At 39.9% G+C, this 19890-nt stretch overlaps 1 protein-coding gene across 1 annotated transcript in view; it reads right to left on the reverse strand.

The window, feature by feature from the left end:
• The window catches only part of Kif21a (kinesin family member 21A), a 124249-nt gene that overhangs the window by 52426 nt on the left and 51933 nt on the right, over window positions 1-19890 (reverse strand). The window contains exons 2-10 of the mRNA XM_031359546.1: window positions 13134-13356; window positions 12844-13026; window positions 10839-10988; window positions 9749-9883; window positions 9106-9273; window positions 7170-7285; window positions 2386-2581; window positions 1849-2038; window positions 1403-1466 (exon numbers count right to left, since the gene is read on the reverse strand). Of these exons, the coding sequence (XP_031215406.1) occupies window positions 1403-1466; window positions 1849-2038; window positions 2386-2581; window positions 7170-7285; window positions 9106-9273; window positions 9749-9883; window positions 10839-10988; window positions 12844-13026; window positions 13134-13356 (1425 nt within the window). The remainder of the gene's footprint in view (window positions 1-1402; window positions 1467-1848; window positions 2039-2385; window positions 2582-7169; window positions 7286-9105; window positions 9274-9748; window positions 9884-10838; window positions 10989-12843; window positions 13027-13133; window positions 13357-19890) is intronic.

Here is a 19890-nt window from a genome sequence, read left to right on the forward strand (position 1 = left end):
ACACACACACACACACACACACACACACACACACACACCAGGAATTAAAGTTACAGTTACAGTTATAATCACATAAATAACTTTATCGCTATGTTACAGTATCTTGCTTGTCTTTGATTTTCGAAGCATTAAAGAGACAAAAATAACTTTGCTGAGGCAGAAAGTACGGAAAGTTCTTGTCACTGAGGATGATGAGAATAGTCCAGGGACAAAAGGGGACAAGTGACACAAATCAAGACATGGAACTGTGAGGGCAGAGAGAAGGGGTCCTCCTCTCCCTTGCCCACAGAGCTGACTGGGGTTTGACTCCTTGAGAAGGAACTACGCATCAGAGCAGACTGCGGAAACTAAAAATCTTCCAGAAGTGCTCGACGTCCCTGTCCTGTGTCACCTCTCTATACCTCTCAAGTCTTTTCTTCTGCAGATTTCTCCACATCCTTAGACCATGAATAGACTTTTTTATTTTACTAAATTATGACACTTCTATTTCCTGCATTGTAACATAGTTACGATGTTCTACTAGACTGTGGCCTCTTTATGCCATGCCTGTCTCGTTGGTTAAGAGCACTGACTAGGCCGGACGGTGGTGGCACACGCCTTTAATCCCAGCACTTGGGAGGCAGAGGCAGGTGGATTTCTGAGTTTGAGGCCAGCCTGGTCTACAGAGTGAGTTCCAGGATAGCCAGGGCTACACAGGGAAACCCTGTCTCAAAAAAGAAAAAAAAAAAAGAAAAAGAAAGAGAAAAACAAACAAACAAAAAAAGATCACTGACTGATCCTCCAGAGGTCTTGGGTTCAATTCCCAGCAATCGCAGGGTGGCTCACAGCCATCTGTAATGGGATGTGAGACGTCCTTTTCTGGTGCTCTGAAGACAGCAACAGTGTAATCATATGAATAATAAATAAATAAATCTTTAAAAACTATGTATTAGTTTAGGTTGCAAAAGTTGATTATGTGGAAAAATCCAAGGCAAGTAACTAAGGTTGACTTAAAAAAAAAAAGAGAGAGAGAGCAGGAAAGTTCAAAAAGTTAAAGATGATTCAGAGACATGGATCCGTTTCCAGGTGATGGGAAAAGATCCACAGGCATGAAAGCATGAAAGGATTGAGGATGACGTCACCAGCATCGGGGAGGCCCACCTGTCCTATACTTTGGGTTTGGTGATGTCCAATAAAGATCTAGCAATAACAGTAAGAAGAGAATATGGAAAGGTAGCATGGGAAAGGAGACAGGGAAAATTAGCTTCAGAATATGACATTATGGGAAAGCCAAGTATCTGGCCCTCTATAAAGTTAACATGACCACAGGCCCCAAATAGCTCCTGAACGTTCATCCCAGCACACAGAAATATCCTGAACACTGCAAAAGCTGACATGCAGTACACGTTATAGAGAACTATACCTGAGATCTTCAATTTCTTTGATATAGCTATGAATCATATTACTAATCTCTTCGTTCCCTTCACCTGCAAGATAAAAAATGAAATGAAAATTTTATTTTAAAATGAAGTCTCCGGTATTGGAAGGGTAGCTCAACGGCTTACACTCGCCTGGCCATGTGTGAGGCCCTAGTTTGGAAAGTTAGTATCAAAATAAAAGCACAGTTCCTATAACGAATTTCCTACCTGGAAGTATGTGAACAAATCATGAAAGAAAATATTGCGAAGGGCACGTTTTGTTTATGTAGGAATTTATTGATTTTTAATATTAGGTATTTAACTTGAAGTTATAGATTATATATCAAAGTTCAACATTTCAACCCGAACTCTCTGGAGTAAATAATCAACACAAAGAGTGTTTCATGCCCTTCAGAAGTTAATCTCCCACCACCCCACCCTCAACACATACCTGCTCGGGCAAGAACTTGGTTGGCCTGCTCACTGACAAGCTGTGTGATTCTGGCCCTCAGAGCATCCACAGTCTCCTGCATGGCTTTTATTCTTACACGCAGATTATTGTTTTCCGTCTGTAGCATAGCATTCTCATGAAACATGTCATTGATGCTTTCCACGCCTTCCTCGTCAATTATCCTCTTACCCTTGAAAAGAGAAATCCCCCCATTGGTTAATACAGGCCTTAAGTACACAAGAGTTTTCTTTAAAGACACCCCAAGATGACACAGTTCTATAACCAACAGCCTTTTTATCTTCCCAGGCCCAAGGCAAAAAAAATCATTTCCTTGGACTCCACTCTTTCACGGTGCATTAGTCAGGAGAATTATAGATTGGGTAAGGAGCCTTTTGAAGAATTCTAGACAGTCTGACCTCCCGAAGACTACCTCCAAAGCAAATACATGCAGCCGCTCCAACAAGTCAAGACTGTCTTCACGACACAGGCGCCTTCAATCGGTCAGAGAATGCGGTGAAAACAGTGCTGTTTGCTTACTGTTTTGTATTCCATGAGCTCCATCTGAAGCCGCGTGATCTCACTCCGGAGTGCGTTGATTTGCTGACTGGCTCTGTCTTGATTGACCATCACCTTGTTCTTGATATTTCTAGCTCGATTGGCATATTTCAGAGTGTTTAACGTCTCCATAAAATCCCTGTCTGAAGGGCTCACACATGCTATCATGATTGTTTGGCTGAAAGTTACAAATAACAATTAGTTGTACAAATAAAAGCCAATTCTGAAATGCAGATTTCTCAAGTTCCTTCCATTTATATAGCATCTTCCCTTGAAGATCATAAAAGATTGATGTTACTAACTTACAAATAAAGTCAATTTTAAAAGCCTTCATGATTTAAGACCATCTTAACAGAAGGATTTTGTTTAGTTAGGTAACACAGGAGAGAAAGGATTTATATTATGTTCTTTGATACATAATACCTTGAGAATATATGCGTGCATACATTTATCCCTTGATTCTATGTAAATATTTTGAGGCAGGGCACACAATAATTCTATTATTATTTTAACTATAAATACAGCCTGTTGAAAAAATAATTTTATTAAAGTTATTTTTAAGAAAATTCTCCAAGGGCTGGAGAGATGGCTTGACAGCTAAGAATACTAGCTGCACTGGAGGAGGGCCTGGATTTAACTCCCAGCACCCACATACCAGCTCACAAGCCTCTGTAACTCCTGTCCCAAGGGATCCGACACCATCTTCTGGCCTCCAGGGGCACTGCAACCGAGTGGAAATGCAGGCACTCACACATACATGTAGAAAATCAATTTAAATTTTTTAAAACTGTCTTTAAAAAATTCTTCCTTTCCACTGACATTTTGACTTGATACAGCTATGAATCTTATTCAAGATATAATCAGATTCAAACGAAAGAAGCATATAGTATATCCTTGCTTTTCACAGTATAAAACATCATTTGTGGTTGAATACTCAGTTTATTATTTGTCTTCTGACAAGACTACACAGGAAAACAATGCAAATCCAAGTCACGTTAAACTGACTCATCAGAATAGAACAGTCAAATGCTTCTATACCCCAGCTAGTATGTCTGTCAATGAATCACATGAAGGTTCTCCTGGACACTGGCAATCCAATTGGACGTGATATAAGAACAGTGGAGTATTGGCAATCTGTCTCTGCTTCCTGATCAACCACAAACTGAGCAGCATTCCCTGCTGCAGGCTGCGACTGCCATAATGTTCTGCCCCAGGACACAATGTTGAGCAAGCTGGCTGCTACCTTTGCTAGCCTTTGTTCAGGCTTCTTTCTGTTTTCACAGTTTACTGGTTCCTCATGAAATGCTACTATTTATAGGAAAGCAAGCTCGAAACCTGAGGCCGGACAATATGAGTGTATTGATTTGTGTTTTAATGCCTCTGTTTCTTGGCACTGATGTCATTGCCATCTATTATATAAATGGAAATGGCTCAGTAAGTAATGAGCTTCCCACACAACCATAAGGGACTAAATTTGGATTCCCAGCAGCCACTAAAATGAGCTTGCAATCTTGGTCCTTGAGAAGTAAAAACAGAGGAGGATCCCTAGAGGCCATCTAGCTAATCAATGAGCAAAAGTGACCCTATCTCAAAAGCTAACGTGGCAAGCAATTGAGGAAAATGTTCACAGCGATCTATAGCTTCTTCATGGACACATCCAAACTCAGGAAAATGAGGACATAGTTAACATATCAAACCTTGATTTGAAGAGCCAATTTGGGCAGGAGAAATGGCTCAGCGGTTAGGTGCACTGACTGCTCTTCCAGAGGTCCTGAGTTCAATTCCCAGCAACCACATGGTGGCCCATGACCATCTGTAATGGGATCTGATGCTCTCTTCTGATGTGTCTGAAGACAGCTACATTGTACTTGTATAAATAAAATACATAAATAAATCTTTAAAAAAAAAAAAAGATCTAATTTACCCACCCTGGTAGAAATTTAATGACAATCAATACTAGTCATCTCCTTAATTGTTTCCTTCCCCAGGAATCTCAACTGTGTCCTACTGAGCCTTCTTAGAAAGCTGTTACCAGGTGTTGAGGAAGCTGAAGCTGATGCATGAGGATAGCAAGGACAAAACAACCCGAGCGACAATGAGACCTTATATCAAAAAATACAGCAAACTAAAAAGTTGTATTCCGTATCTTCTCTCTTTTTACTATTTTTTTTTCAGTCATGGTCTCATCTCACTGTATGTCCCTAGATAACCTGGAACTCAGCTACGTAGCTGACCTCAAATTTACAGAGATCTATCTGCCCCTACCTCCAGAGTGCAAGGATAAACAGAATGCACTTCATACAAGGCTCTCCGACCAGTTCTTACTCATTCCTTCCTCTCTCTGCTTGGACTACTGTTGAGCGTTCTGTCAGCGAACACTCCGCTCAGCTGTACTTTTCCTCCACCTCCTGCGCCACTAGAACATTTCCTTCTTATCCGGTACATGATTGCTGTTATTACCTTCACACCAATGTTTTACATACTTTGAAGGAGGGCCCACCAAGTTTAATTCTTCAAGGTACTTCCAAATATGTAGTTCGGTATATGGTTGCATCTTAGTTATCAAAAGTTGTGTTGTGCCATCTAACTATATGCATAAGTAAGCATGATGCACACATAATGTTAGGGAGAGATGGTTAAATTGAGACAATTTATACCTCTCTCTAGCTGTGTCCTGATAATGAAAATACGGTAGCCAGTTAAAAGTAAGAACCGATGGGATGCTGACTAGAGAAGAGGATGACCTGCAGTCTGCAGCACCATTCTGCAAATCACTTACTACAATCCAATACTACAGACGGTAAGACCAGAGGCTGAGCGTGAGCCCATGACAAGCCTCCGTAGCACCTGAACCTCCTGGAACCAATGAACTCATCTCACCGATGACAGTATAGACCAGACCAAGCTCATGCAGTCAGCCCCAACCAGGGCAAATGGAGGACCACTATGGGCGGCAGTAGTCAACTATGAATTCGAAAGTAGGGAGGCTTGCATTTCACAAATATTTTGAAAAGCACTAAGACCAAGGGCTTATTGAGTAAGAACTACGATAGCCGGGAAGGAGAGGAGCCGGCTGTCATTGAGCAAGGACAGAAAAAATATCCCATATTAAACAAAACTCAGAGGTCTATGTCTCAAGAACTAGTTTGCTAAGCGCTCTAAGAAAACATCAAAAAATGTCTAACTTTTATAATTCTATTTATAAAGAAAATATCTTTAACTTAGAAGAAACCATTGGTAATATGGTGATCTGTTTCCTTTAGGTGTGCAGTATAGCACAGCATAACAATATATGTGAAATATATATTATATTTTAGTAGTATAATTGGTTTTACTCACGCTTTATGCTTTTCACCATTTCCAGAATTGAGCATAAATTTTTAAGTTCCAATATGCAGTACAATAATGAGACATATAACATGTGTAATTATATATATGTACATATAAAATAAAAATATATAAAAGCTGGTTTATTGAACACTGTAACTTTAAATTATGTACATAAATATGGGATACTTAAACTTTATCCTGTTTTTCTTGTTATGTGTAATTTGTACAAGCTACAAAAAAGGAGAGAACTATTTTACTTCCCACAATTTAAACAAAGTGCAATACTTTTGAACTAGGCGCTCAATCCTGAAAGTTTAGGAAGAAATAAATGTGTGGTAAGGTTGGAATCAGAAAGGGTCATCGTCTCTAAGGGCAACTTGTCCATCAGGAAACAGGTAAGGAGCCAGTGGGGGACCTCAGCCAGCAGGCAACCTCCGCAGTGGAAAGAGCTCAGCGTGTTCGCGGATCAAGCAACCTTTCAAGGGGATGAACTATTCAAACTAAATTAATATGTAAGCGGCAGACATGCATCTGTCTACTTTGTTTCATAGTTAAAGTTACAGAATTATAACTTTAAAGAGATATAAGGCTAAGTGTGGTGGTGCACACCTTTAATCCCAGCTCTTTGGAGGCAAGAGCAAGTAGATCTCTGAGCTCAAGGCCAGCCTGGTCTAACATAGGAAGTCAGGACAGCCAAGGCTATACAGATAGACCCTGTCTCAAAAGCAAAAAAGGAAAACAAAAGAAAGAAAGAAAAGAAGGAAAGAAGGAAGAATAGAAATTAGAATATGTTCATTGGGCTCAAAAACAATTTTTTACTTTGTTAAGAAAGCTAAATTGATCCTGAAACAGACAGAAAAATACTAAAAACAAGTTTTAAAATATGCAACAAAGGAAGCCATATTGCATTCAAACATGCAATACAATTAAAGAGAGAGACGACCATGCCAGTATTATATAAGAGGAAGAAGTATTTTTAAACACTACTGAATTAAACAAAACTCTTTTTCTAAGGCAAAGTGATTTTAAACCTAAATTCAAAATTAGTCAAAGGTCTTTAAAAAAAAAAAGCTGTCTAAAAAGAGACACTTAGTTCCCAGATTGTTCATTGTGTGGCATCTATTCAATAAACATGACTTTTAGACCACTAAAAGCCTAATAAAGGAAATTTGTGGAGCATGTTTAAATGCCAAAAAAATAAAAAGGTTTCCATTTATACAGTCAATGGAAGAGAAAGAGGGGACTGTGCAGCAAAAGGCACTGTTTAACTATAAAGTGCCACAGTGCAAAGGTTTAGAGGGGAAGAAACACAGAAACCAACAGGTTTTTTTTTTCACCCTATTAGCTTGCTTTAAAATAAAAGCAGTTTTTACATCTTACAGACTCACTTTAAAAATGATGCACAATCAAAACCTAGAACATGGATGAATACACACCTGTTACCCCCAAGGGAGTCCTGTAAGAGTCTGGTCAGCTTAGAGTCTCTGTAAGGGACGTGGGTGGCTCTCTTGCTCTTGTCCCCCAAGGCACTGATTACATTTCCAAGAGCCAACTGACAGAGAACAGGAGAGAGAAGAAAATTATATGTGTATTAATTAGAGCACTTTTAACTAATAAGGACAGACTGTAGGAAACAAAATAGAAACAAGGTAAAAAATTAAGAACCCCATGTCTGGATTTACTTCACATCTGTGTTTCCAAATACTGTAAGCTTAGTAATGCATGTGTTACTCATAACACTTAAAATCAGAGATTTTCCTTAAAAACAGAAATGTTTAAAGACTGACAAAGTCTGACCATGCTGGGAGCTCAGGTTGCATCTTCACAAAACTACTACTAGTTCGTATTAAGAATTTTTCTCAATTTAAATCAAAGGTTTGGTAAGCCCCCAGCTCCTTGAAAGTTTGTTATGATATAAATGTTTTATGTGGCTAAAACCTCCCACAGCCATATGAGATAAATTAGTGTCATTTCCCTGAGCAAGGATTCGCTACACAAGTAATACTGACCTTGGAAATATAATGAAATTATATGTGTTCAATATCCAACTTTATAAAAGGTAAATCGTTAACAATTCTATAGCTATACTTTCCTGCCATGGATGGGCTGGTCTTCTACGAGGAACGCATTTCCTACACTTGTCCTATCAGCTTTCAGTCCTGAGACAAACAGAAACATGGACTGCCGGGGCCAAGTCATCACCCAGCGAGTGGCATGAGTCACACTGTATCTTGTCCTCTTTTTCCAGAATCTCCAGAATTCAGGACTGCCCACACCAAAGTTTAACAGCCCGGACAGGAAATTGAGCAATGGATTTTGTCCCTTTCTGGACACATGTCCTAACTTATCCAAGACAATATTCAAAGTGTATAGCTCAGGCCTGACTACTAGGGAGACTGTGAGTGTGGGCCTTGATATTGGGAGATAAGGGTCTCTCTAATAGGCTTCATTGGATAATTCCTAACAGCAATGTAATCAGACTGGGATAAATGGGCACTGGTTCAAAACCAACCAACAAACAAACAAAACCTCTCATGTCTGAGGTCCCACTGCAGGGCAGGAAGGCACCATCACACGGACTTAGCAGTGCTGTTACTTACACGGGAACAGATGTCTGATTTTATAACGAGGAGAGCAAGAAGAAAAGTCGCAAATGCAAATGCTTGTTCTAAAATATTTTCTTGCACATAATAAAACCTGCTAACTCAACCACAAGGCGTTTTCCTATCAAGATACCACTAGGTGGCATAGTATTAAAGTTAATTCCTAATACAAGCTATTTTGTAAAAATTGGATAAATCTCTGGACTTTGGACAAAATTCCAACAAAATAAATCAGACTGGGATACAAAGAAATAATAAAAATAAAAATAAATTTTTAAAAAGCTTTCAAATAACCCACACAGTCAATAAAACGACTGTCACAAAATGCCAGCCAAGGCGACCCTTATATCTTGTCCAATGAAATACTTAGCTTTAAGGGCTTGCTTTGAATGTATGTTTTTCAAATGTGGAAAGAAGTTTTAAAACACTGTTCCCATATATAAGCTTTTGTAAATACTATAAAGGTTGAGCGAGCCAAACTAACCCCTCGATGTGGGGGTGGGATAATAGACAATGTGGTCAGAAGTTCAATGTATTACTATTACTTTATCCTTCAAGTCAGTGGAGAAGGGTTTCCATGAGATATATTATGAATTACAGCAGAGAAAAGAAAGCTGGGCCTGATAATGTATGCCTATAACTCCAGGATGGCTAAGTCTAAAGCAGGAGAATCATTGTGAGGCAAGCCTGCACCACATACTGAACACTAAACCAACCAAGCTAAACAAAGAGGGACAGCAGAGAGGGCACGTGTCTCTCGTGGTCTTACAAGCCCGCAGTTGATGGAAATGCCCTCTTTTGCTCTCTCGCCTGTAGCTCCAGTTCTCTTCAATCTTTCCGATCCTGCCAGATCAACAAAGTGAAACTTTGCTGTCAGCGTTTCAAATTCATTCATCTGTGACGATTCAGAGATCAGCTTATTATCAGTTGCGTTCTCCTGGGATGGCAGAAGATAATTGAAAATGCCTCATGAATGTGACATCAAACACCCTGTAACCTGTCCATATCTGCTCCCTTGCATAGCTAGAGAAACGGTGGCGTAGCCCCGCAAACATAAATGACAATATCAGAGAAAAAGGTTGGAAAGCAAAATCCAACTGTACTGAACTAAGGCCCTGCTGATAACAGGAAATACACATACAGCCTGCACCATAAAGAGCCTAGAGGATGACATCTCCACTCGGTCATGACAAACAGATCATCAGTATTTCTGTTTGTTTCCAAAAGTCTGACATAATTGGCCACCTTCAGTTAAATAAATTAAAAAACAAAAACAAAAACAAACAAACAAAAAAAAAAAACTAAGAGAAAGAAAAAAATAAAATAAAATTGGATCAAAGGCCTCTCCAGAGATGTATAGGATTTGAGGATCTAAAGGCTGAACATTTAAGGAACAAGAAAATTGAACTCACAGCATCTGTTTGGGGACACACTCTGGTCTGACACACGTGAATGGTAAAAATGGCATGTGAACGAGAGCTCTGCACATTCATCTGGGTACTGGCCGTGGTGCGCGAGAGAGCGCCCAGCTTCAGACACTGCATCATCTGCAATGGGGAAGAAAGGCTTCACTTGAAGACACTCACACAGAGGCACCAGCCAGCCTTCTGTCGGAGCTGAGGGCTAAAGCCCACCGCGATCAAGGACATAAAGGGAGATCTCTCATCCTATCTTTTTGTTACAGGCCCATTTGAGCTGAGCTTCTCGGTACAATGTTGCATTCTTTTTTTTGACTAGGAGAAAACACTAACTTCCATTGTCCATCCTAGGCTGACATTTACAGCTTCCATTCCAAACTGTTACAGTAGAAAGAAGGCTTTGATACGATGAACTCCACAGTAATCTGGACCAGTTAGGCGACCCTGTTTAAGTTTTTTTTCTTCTCATTTTTTTAAGATTATTTTTTCTTAAATGTTTCCCTATAAAAACCAAGACCCAATCGTAAACATCACAAGCAGAGAACAAATGGATTATAATCTCATACTTCGGTACTGCTTAGCCCTCTGTAGCTGTGGAAGAGTACAATCTATACACTGCACCCGACTTTATCTGCCACCTGGCATCATCTGCCAAGGATGATGGTCTCTCTCCCTGTTGTTTGTTATGCTAAAGAATTAGCTGGACATAAATGTTATGCTAAGGAGTTAGCATCAGCATCCCATTAAGTTTGTTTTGGCACTAATTCATGTCAGTGTGTGTGCATGCGACATAGTACATGTGTGGGATCAGTAAATAACATTTGGAAGTTTAGGGATTGGGTTTTCCTTCCATCATGTGAGTTCTAAAACTGGAAGGCTGGGCACAGGTACCTTACACATCTTGCTAGGACTCTCATACTTTTATAATGATGCTCTTTTGGGGGCAAAAAAAGCACAAAGAAGGCAGACAAGATTTTTAACTCCGTTGTACTGAAGGAAAGCCATTTTATGTATTTATCTTGAGTGTTCTATCAGTAATGACAATTTTGAAAGCTCCTATGCTATATTTTAACAGCATAGTCACCTCCGGTTCTGTATTCACAGTGCGTGTTGTAACTCCCACAGTATAAATGCCTCCAGTTGAATCTTCATGAATTCTTATATTTGATTTTTTATTTTTTGCATCAATATCCCGAGTGGTATCAAACAAGTCCAGGACCTCTTCATTGTAGAGCTGTGGAGAAGACACATTAAATGGTTAATTCTACTGACGTGGCTCTGTGAGCCTCTGACATGCTCCAGAGTGTCTTCAATATACTTGACAGCCCTCAAAATGACAGCTATTTCTTCATATAGCTATGAATTAGTATACTATCATAAATTTATGAATACTGACCGGAATGTCAGATTTAGCTATAAAAATAAAGAGGAAACGGCTTAATCGTGACAAGCAAGCCAAGCACAAAAACTAAGATGACCTACGACCACTTTGCAAGACAGAAGCAAAGACAAATAAGCAAGCTTGAGCCAGTGCGTCTCAGACGCCGGCAATGCCAAAGGTTAGGCAGAGATACCTTCTACTTCCGGGAGAAGGTTGGGGTTGGGGTGTTGGGTGTGAGGTCTCACTAAAAGCAGCCTTGGCTACCTGGGGCTTTCTGTAGATCAGGTTTTCCTAGGAGGGTGGGGTGTGTCACTGAGTAGCCCTAGCTGGCCTAGGACTCCCTAAGAAGATCCTTGAACTCATAGAGGCCCTACTTCAGCGTTTCAGACACTGGGATTCAAGAAATAAGCCACCACACACAACTGAAATGTCAGAGATGTTAAGAATTTTTAAATTTTTACAGTTTCACCTTAAAACTGTATTTCTTTTTCCTTGTAATTATCCCATTCACTAATTCTTTTCTTATTCATTAATGTACAAAAGATAGGGATTATTGTGGCATTTCACATACATATACAATGTACTCCAGGCAAATATTCACCTGCTTTCTCCTTCCCTAGCTCCTTCCTCTCTTCCTCACTTCTATTTCAATGCCTCCCCTTCCTTTATTTTAATTTAACAAATACAAAAGAAACTCTGATATTCTATCTCTGTGACTCTGGCTTATTCCACATAACACGATGATTTCCGGTTCCAGCCATCTTCTTGCAATTTGCATAATTTCCTTCTTAAGGCTGAACAGTACTCTGGTCTGTATATAAGCACATGCATGTGTGTGCATTTCCCATTTTCTTTATGCATTTATCGGTCAGTGGACACCCAGGCTGAGCCCATCCCTGGGTAATTGTGAATATGAATCCAGCTGGCAAACAGGATGATAATTCCATCCCTAGTGGCTTACTTCTGTGTTATGTTTTACTATATACATGTATTGATTTATGCGTATGTGGGGGGCATGCATGCCACATGTGGAGAGCTGGCTCTCTCCTTTCCGCGGTGGGTCTCAGGGATGGCATTCAGGTCTTCAAGCTTGGCAGCAGGCATCGTTACCTACTGAGACACCCACTTTCCCTATCTTCCATTTTTTAAAAGAACCTTTCTTGGCATATGCAAAGTCAACACAATTCAGAATTATAATGCTGCATGCAGTTCATCTAACTACATCATTACTGAACAGCCTACATTTCTTCTACTGACATAACTCCCTATCAGACTAGCTATACAAATTCATCCTAACCTAGTAATAATTGCACACTACAGAGACACCATCAACCTCTGGAGCCATTTCTCAACTTTCCCCCTCCCTTTTGATAATAATTTCTTAATGCCTAGCACTTTATAAATGCCACCCAAATTACCTACAATAGTTTATCTTTATCACTTGTTAAGGAAAGGTTCTGAAATAAACAATGTTAATTGTACTTTTAATCTATAGAGACTGTCAAGAATCTATAGTATAAATGTCAACATTATTTTGCATACAAAAGTAAGGCATATTTGTTAACTATTAACTAATAATGCTAATTTCCTAAAACCATACTGATTAAGTATTGTGTGCAAAGCACTATACAAAAGCCCAGCAATATCTTATTATAAGGATCTGCTGTTATGGGTAAAATTTAAAGGAAATTGACCACGAGTCTATTACCTCTAGGAACTGAGCATTCACTTTGAATTCAGGAGGGGGGACCCCATTTTTAAGCGCTGAGGTTTTTTTCTCTTCAATGCTCTTGAACAGGTGTCTGACAGCTCGAGAGATGATGCCCTGCTCTTCCTCCAAGATGTTGACGTCAAATCCGGTTCCCATTGTGTATGTTTTCCCAGCTCCAGTCTGAACAAAAGAACAAGAGAATGACGGTTCATATTACCAAGGCCACAAGACGTGACAATGGAAACAGAACTGAATTAGAATTCCCATGAAGACAATGAGGCATTTACTTGTCCATATGCAAACACTGTAGCATTGTATCCTTCAAAGCAGCCTTCGATGAGCTTTTCGATGCACTGAGTGTAGATCTGCTCTTGCTGGGAGTCGATGTCAAACACATAATCAAAAGTGAAGGCCTTATCTTTCCCTAGGAAGACCTGAGGCTCTCCAGGGGTGACCGATGTGCAGATGTGGCAGCCTTCGATCTTTTCTTTGGCAAGCTGTGGTCTTATTCTGTGAAGAAGAATCAGAAAAGGAATGAACAAATTATTATACTCAGAAAAGCAAGAAGAATTATCCAAAAAGGAATAATCAGAGAAGAATTTAAGGACTTTAAATACATCAACTTACACCGAATTAACTTCAGTCAATAAAATCACTTGCCTAACAACCCTAATAGGTTACCTAGTAGTCCCCAAAATAATGAACAAGAGTACAAAGTCCCTCTTAAAATTAAATCTTTATTGGGTAGATATTTTTTCATTAGCTGTAAGAAATAGACAGTCAAATAAAGTCTGCCTCTCAGTTGTCATCTTCTTTCTCTTCAATGATCATCGTAAAAATGAAATATTACAGATAACATTCAAACCCTGGTACCCTGAAACCTCTGACTCACATTTTCCAACATCTCACCAGTGGTTTCTAAACACATTCAACCATGACTTAAGGTATCTTAACATGTTTAAGTATATTTCCACAATACACACACACATAGGTAATAATTTTCTAATGATACGCATGCATATAACAGCTTTACTGTTTAACCATGTACTAAGTCACATCAGAAGCAAGAGTTTTCAAAAACAAATTAAAAATAGATACAAAGAGAAGTTCCAATATTTTCTCTCTAAAGCAAAAGCCAGAGAAATGGGTGTCCTCCCTTCACACGGAAGACCATGGCTCGTACCCACCCCACCTGTCCAGAGGCCAGAACGTCCCTGCTCTGAGTTCTGTTTATATGGTCAAGGCTTGTTCTCAAAGAAGGAAAGTTAAGTTTGGTGTTATGTTCATAACAGAACAAACCAGACTATAGTTCCCTTCTATTTACTCTCTAGACATGCCATCCAGGGCACAAGCACCAGTGGCACTAGGTATCTGAACAGATCCCTGCTGGCCCTGGAGAAACACACGCAGATTAACACAGAAAAGCATGACAACCACACAGACAGAATACAAAAGGAGAGAGACAGAGAAAGTAAGAAATTTTAAAGGCATTAGTGCCACATCCCTGTTTTGTGAGGTCAAAGGTCAGACTCTGGACCAGTGAAGAAGAACAAGTCCATCTGTTTATTAAGAGTAACTCAACCATAAGTCCAGATGTGATGGAAATCCAGAAGGACAGAAAAGATAATACTGAAATAAGTACAAATTCCACTTACTTATGCAATGATATTTCGTTCCTTATAGTAGTTTTCTTCTTTGCTAGAGTTTCCAATAAAGTTTGCTTTAAAGGACAATAATAGCCACCAAGGTCTCTCTTAGGCACAGGAGGGAAGAGCAATGGTGTGCCCATCAAGAAGCTCAGGCTCCAGTTCCCTCACTGTGGAGCACCAATGTCCTCTCTTGTGAAGGGGAACCATGATTCCCATAATTCTTTCTAGATCTAGCACTGTTTAACTGCAGGACACGGTATTATAGGAAGACAAAGGTGGGGAGATAGCTCTCCAGTAAAAACACTGCTGCTCTTGCACAGGACTGGAGAATGGTTCCAGGACCCACAACAGGTGGCTCCTAACTGCATATAACTATGGCTACAGGGAATCCAACATCCTCTTCTGACTTCTGTGAACATATGTACGTGTACACACACACACACACACACACACACACACACAGAGAGAGAGAGAGAGAGAGAGAGAGAGAAGAAAAAGACCTATATATACATAAATAAAAATAAAATAAATCTTGTTTTCAAAAAAGAAAAGGCAAAGAGATAATATATAACAATTAAAAAGCTCCTTATAAGAGCTGTGAGGTGGGAGTGGGTGGGTGGAGAAGCACCCTTTTAGAGACAATGAGGAGAGGGGATTGGATGGGGGGGGGGTTGTGGAGAGGAGACCGGGAAGAGGGACAACATTTATATAAATAAATAAATAAATAAATAAAATAACCAAAATAAAGCTCCTTATAAGCTATGATTAGAGATTATATAACAGCCAGTGCACCTAAATTTAAAATGATTTATGCATGTATTTCTATAGATGTATCTGGATCATAAAGCTAAATGAAAGATCATGAGGTAGGAGAAGACATCTTAAGGAAGGTAATAAGAAAGCAGTAGGTGAGAGTACTGGGGTGAAAAGAAACTGCTGAAACAGGAACAGAGACGGGAGAGGACTGAAGGAGAAGAAAAAGTCTGATAACACACGGTAGAAAGACGACGATGCCATGACGAAGCCTATCGCTCGGTGAGAATAAAAAGTCTGATAACACACAGTATAACGATGAAGATGGCATGGCAACGCCTATCACTCTATATGCTAACCTAAAAAAACAATTTTAAAATGTTATACATTGGGAGAGGGTGCGGTGGTGAGCAGGGGGAGGGAGGAGGGAACAGGGGATTGTTTTAGTTTTTGGTTTTATTTTATTTTATTTTTATTTTTTCTTTTGGAAGGGAACCTGGGAAAAGAGATATTGTAAATAAAGAAAACATCTAATAAAAAAAAGAAAAAAAAGTTATACATTTGTAAAATGGCCTATGGTGATAGCATATCTTGTTCTGTGTGCTCTCAATAAGCAACGTTGGTGAAAATTAATATTCTCTTGTTTCCAAAACAGTTCCTGCCCTGCTCTGCCTCACTCGGTTATGAGAAGGAAGCTGCATCAAACTCCAGCTGGCTTTGGGAGAATGGCTGCTGATCGTTGTGTAGAAAGAAACAGCTCAGTCAGCAGCACCTCCAGAGGTGCTCCGCCCTCTTCCTCCTTCCATCCATCTAATCTAGCTCAGGAGATACTAATTACTCCTGAAATAGCTCTTCAGTCCACCACCCTAATTAAGGCCCTCACTCTCTCTTAGTCCTCTCAAAGCCTCCACCCAGTTCTGTCCCCTGAAGCCTGCTCTACACAATGCATATTGATACAGTAGACCAGCATATTGATACACTGATACATAGAGACAAGCAGCTCGTCGGGTCACCACCACACTCCTCCACCAGTGTAATTCCCTGCCTCATCTCGCTGTTCCTTGCATTTAAAAAGGATTTCCATTGACTAGGAGAATGCTGAGGGCTTTCACCCTTCCACAAACAAGCTGGACTCTTTTTGCTTTTGTGCCTTCAAATCCATGTTCCCGTCACACTTCTATTCAAGGCTCCTTTACCAAACTGAACAGCTCATTTCCAATCTCTTCAGACAGCAACTAATTTGGATGCTCCTACGACCTCTTTGCCCTCCAGCACAAAAATCACACATGATTCAGTGTGTTCTCTGTCCCGGAAGCCACCACATTAACTGCAGGCCCCTGCTCTCCACCAGCTTTAGGACAGCTAGGCCACCCTGAGACCATAAGGAGTTCATTGGGACTGAACACAAGCACACCTAATGATGAAAATGAGCAGTGTACTGTACTTGATCTTAAGTAAAGTACTATACCCATAGCTGCCTTATTGGCTTTCCTTCCTATTTCGACATAACGAGGAGAAATCAGGAGCCATTTGAATTGCAGATCTGTCAGCTCATTTTAGAATGCCATTGTCATTCCGTCTTTACCTTGACCTCCTAACCTACACTCTGATTACCACCCTTGCTAATAGAAGGGAGGATCTGCTTAAAATACAGATGGTGCCCAGGTCCATTCACGTGCATGGGAGAAGAGAGTGTGGTTTTAGCTGTCAACAGGACCAGCTGAACCCTTTTTCTACCAGATGCAGGCAAAGGGGATTTCTGAGATGGTCTCCCATGACACACAGAAGTGGTAACTATCCTCAAAGATTCCCTGTGAATTCTCTTTCAATCCTCCTTCAAAGGTTAGTCTGTTAAGCTGGTCAAATCCCTAATCATATCCAAGTGAAATGTTTTCACTGTAAATTCAAGCCCAACTCATTGCTTCTAATGAAAAGAACTCAACATTTGTGAAGCTACAACCACAATATTGAAACAATCTGAGTACAGACAAGAAAAAAACACGCCAGTCGTTACCAAAGAAGATAAAAAGAATCTGAGATTTGCTGCCGCATAGTTTCAAACTCTATTTCTTAGTAGTTTTATACTCACTATCACACCATGAAATATACTCATCTAACCCCAAGACTATGAACTGTACATTTTGTAAAATAAGCATTTTGGATAAAATTTTTTTAAAAATCCTTGCAAGTTTTTAAAGCATGTAATCATACAACTAGATATATTCCAAGTGGCTTCCTAAAGAGAGATTTGAGTGAAAAAAAATAGCATAACTATTTAGAATAAAATAGTCTACTGTTGTAAATCAAGATTACATTGGCAAACTATATATAACATATAAATAATTATAGATTACTTATCTATAATTATATCTATACATCTAAACTATTACAAATATATAATTACACATACAATTATACTACCTCTATAATTATAAAGTACTAAGCACTATAATTTATTGTAACTGGGTTGAAGGTGTGAAAGAGAACACAAGACAAGCTTTTGAATTAACAGGTGAAGAAACGTAAACAAATGCAGCCCTCATCTCACGTCTGACCCTCACCTCAGCGAGCAGCTTCAGCTCCTACTCTTATATTCTGACAGAATGCCGATTGTCTTACCTCAGCACCCTTGGAAAACTTGTTCTAAGCCAAATGTAGTAGTATATGCCTTCAATTCCAACACTTAGGAGACAGGAGCTGGCCTACCTCTATGAGTTCCAGTACAACCTGATCTTCATAGCATGTTCCTGGGCACCCAACAATGCGCTGCAAGAGCCTATCTCATAGATAGATGGATAGATGGATAGATGGATAGATAGATAGATGGATGGATGGATGGATGGGTGGGTGGGTGAGTGGGCGGGTGGGTGGGTAGGTGGATGGATGGAAGAAAGGAAGGAAGGAAGGATGGATGGATGGACGGACGGACGGACGGACAGACAGACAGATAGATAGATAAGAATAAAATGTAATTTGATATATAACCTTGTATTTTCCTAACCTCCACTGAGATGAGCTGTTGTGACATCCTGTTTTCGAGATTACAACTACATAACCAGTTCTGCAAACTGCCGAACTTTGTCAGTCATTGCCAGAAAAAAATGTCCACATTAAGCTTAGAATTTAAGAATGTTGTAATCTGAATTCTTCCTGCATTATAGGAATGCACATCCGAGTCACTTTGATTCACATCAAGTACGGTGAGATCCTTTAGACTTCCAACATGACTAGGTCTCACCTATGTGCTTCTCAGACTACGGACGTGGTTTGCCATCTTCCTGGAATGTTGAGCCTCCATGTACCTGCCAACTGTTTATAAAACTGTCAAGGTCTCACAGATTTTGGCAGCCTTTACCTTTCCTCAGGCTGAATTATTTACCCCTTCCCAGAAACCTGCTCATGATTTCCATATAGTAGATGTCAAGCTGAATTTCTGTTTTTCCACAAGGGACTCTCTACAGATAAGGACTATATCTTATAAATTACATAAAACGGAGTAATTGTGCAAGTGTTTCCTCACAGACTCTGATAAACTATACCAGCTTAGAAGAGTTCGGCCCAATGCTGTGCGCTGCTCCAGCTTAGTTAGAAGAATCTTGTTCTTGAACAGTATTGAGTGGCGCTCTATCTCTAATTTCCTATAAGGTTATAAGATAAAGAGCCTAGTTTGGTATTTCTAAGGTTCACTATGGGCTCGAGTCATATTTTAATTAATCAAGAAAACAAAGCAAAGGTTTTCTATGCCAGCCTTTTAAAGGAAGCGCTAAACTACTTCTTTCCTGCTACACGCCACACCCATCATTAGTTGTGTGTCTTCCATCTTCTTCCTTCATTCCTATTGGAAACTCCAGCACAAGAGAGCCAGCCCACGTTCTGGTGGCCACTTGGGGAAATGACTCTGGCTCTAGTGGTGCCATCAGAAAGTCACAGGACATTCTGAATCTAGTAACTTTGTCAAAATCCTGACTTGCTTCCTGCTTTTTCTTTCTTTCTTTCTTTCTTTCTTTCTTTCTTTCTTTCTTTCTTTCTTCCTTCTTTTCTTTCTTTCTTTCTTTCTTTTTTGCCTTCACAACTACCAAACTATTTTTATAGCTGAATAAATTAAATAAGCCGAGAGATCAAATCTTGTTTTCAGCATGCAACCTTAAGAGGAAACATCGTCCACGAGACAAAGGCTGCTTTGCTCCTGCTTCGCATATTAGCAGTGAATCCCTGAGCCTTCTTAGGAAGTTTCCCGGTACCCTGACTGCATGCACAGCATCCATATGAGTGCATCTGCACTGCACGTAGCGGATCTGGAGGGAATGAGAAACCAGCTGGAAATATGTACATTGCAGAACTGAAAGTACATGAGTAATAAAAGAACTTAGACTCCAACTCGAGTATTATACCTTCTGCCACTACTCATGGGATGGTCAAAGGCTAGCTTGCTACCTCGTGGTCAGGTATCAGATATCAAGTTCTTCACAGGTCTTTACCCACACTCGCTGTGACTCTGGGTAAGTTACTCTCTCAGCCTCAATCCATTTGCCCATACACATGTCTAAGATATCACTGCCAAATCTACACTGCAGCACTGTCCCGCGCTATCTCCCGCCGGCAGGAAAGACGCGGCACACACGGATCCTTCTGCAGTACAAAC

The sequence above is a fragment of the Mastomys coucha genome, unplaced genomic scaffold (assembly GCF_008632895.1).
Source record: "Mastomys coucha isolate ucsf_1 unplaced genomic scaffold, UCSF_Mcou_1 pScaffold11, whole genome shotgun sequence".
NCBI classification, from domain to species: domain Eukaryota; kingdom Metazoa; phylum Chordata; class Mammalia; order Rodentia; family Muridae; genus Mastomys; species Mastomys coucha.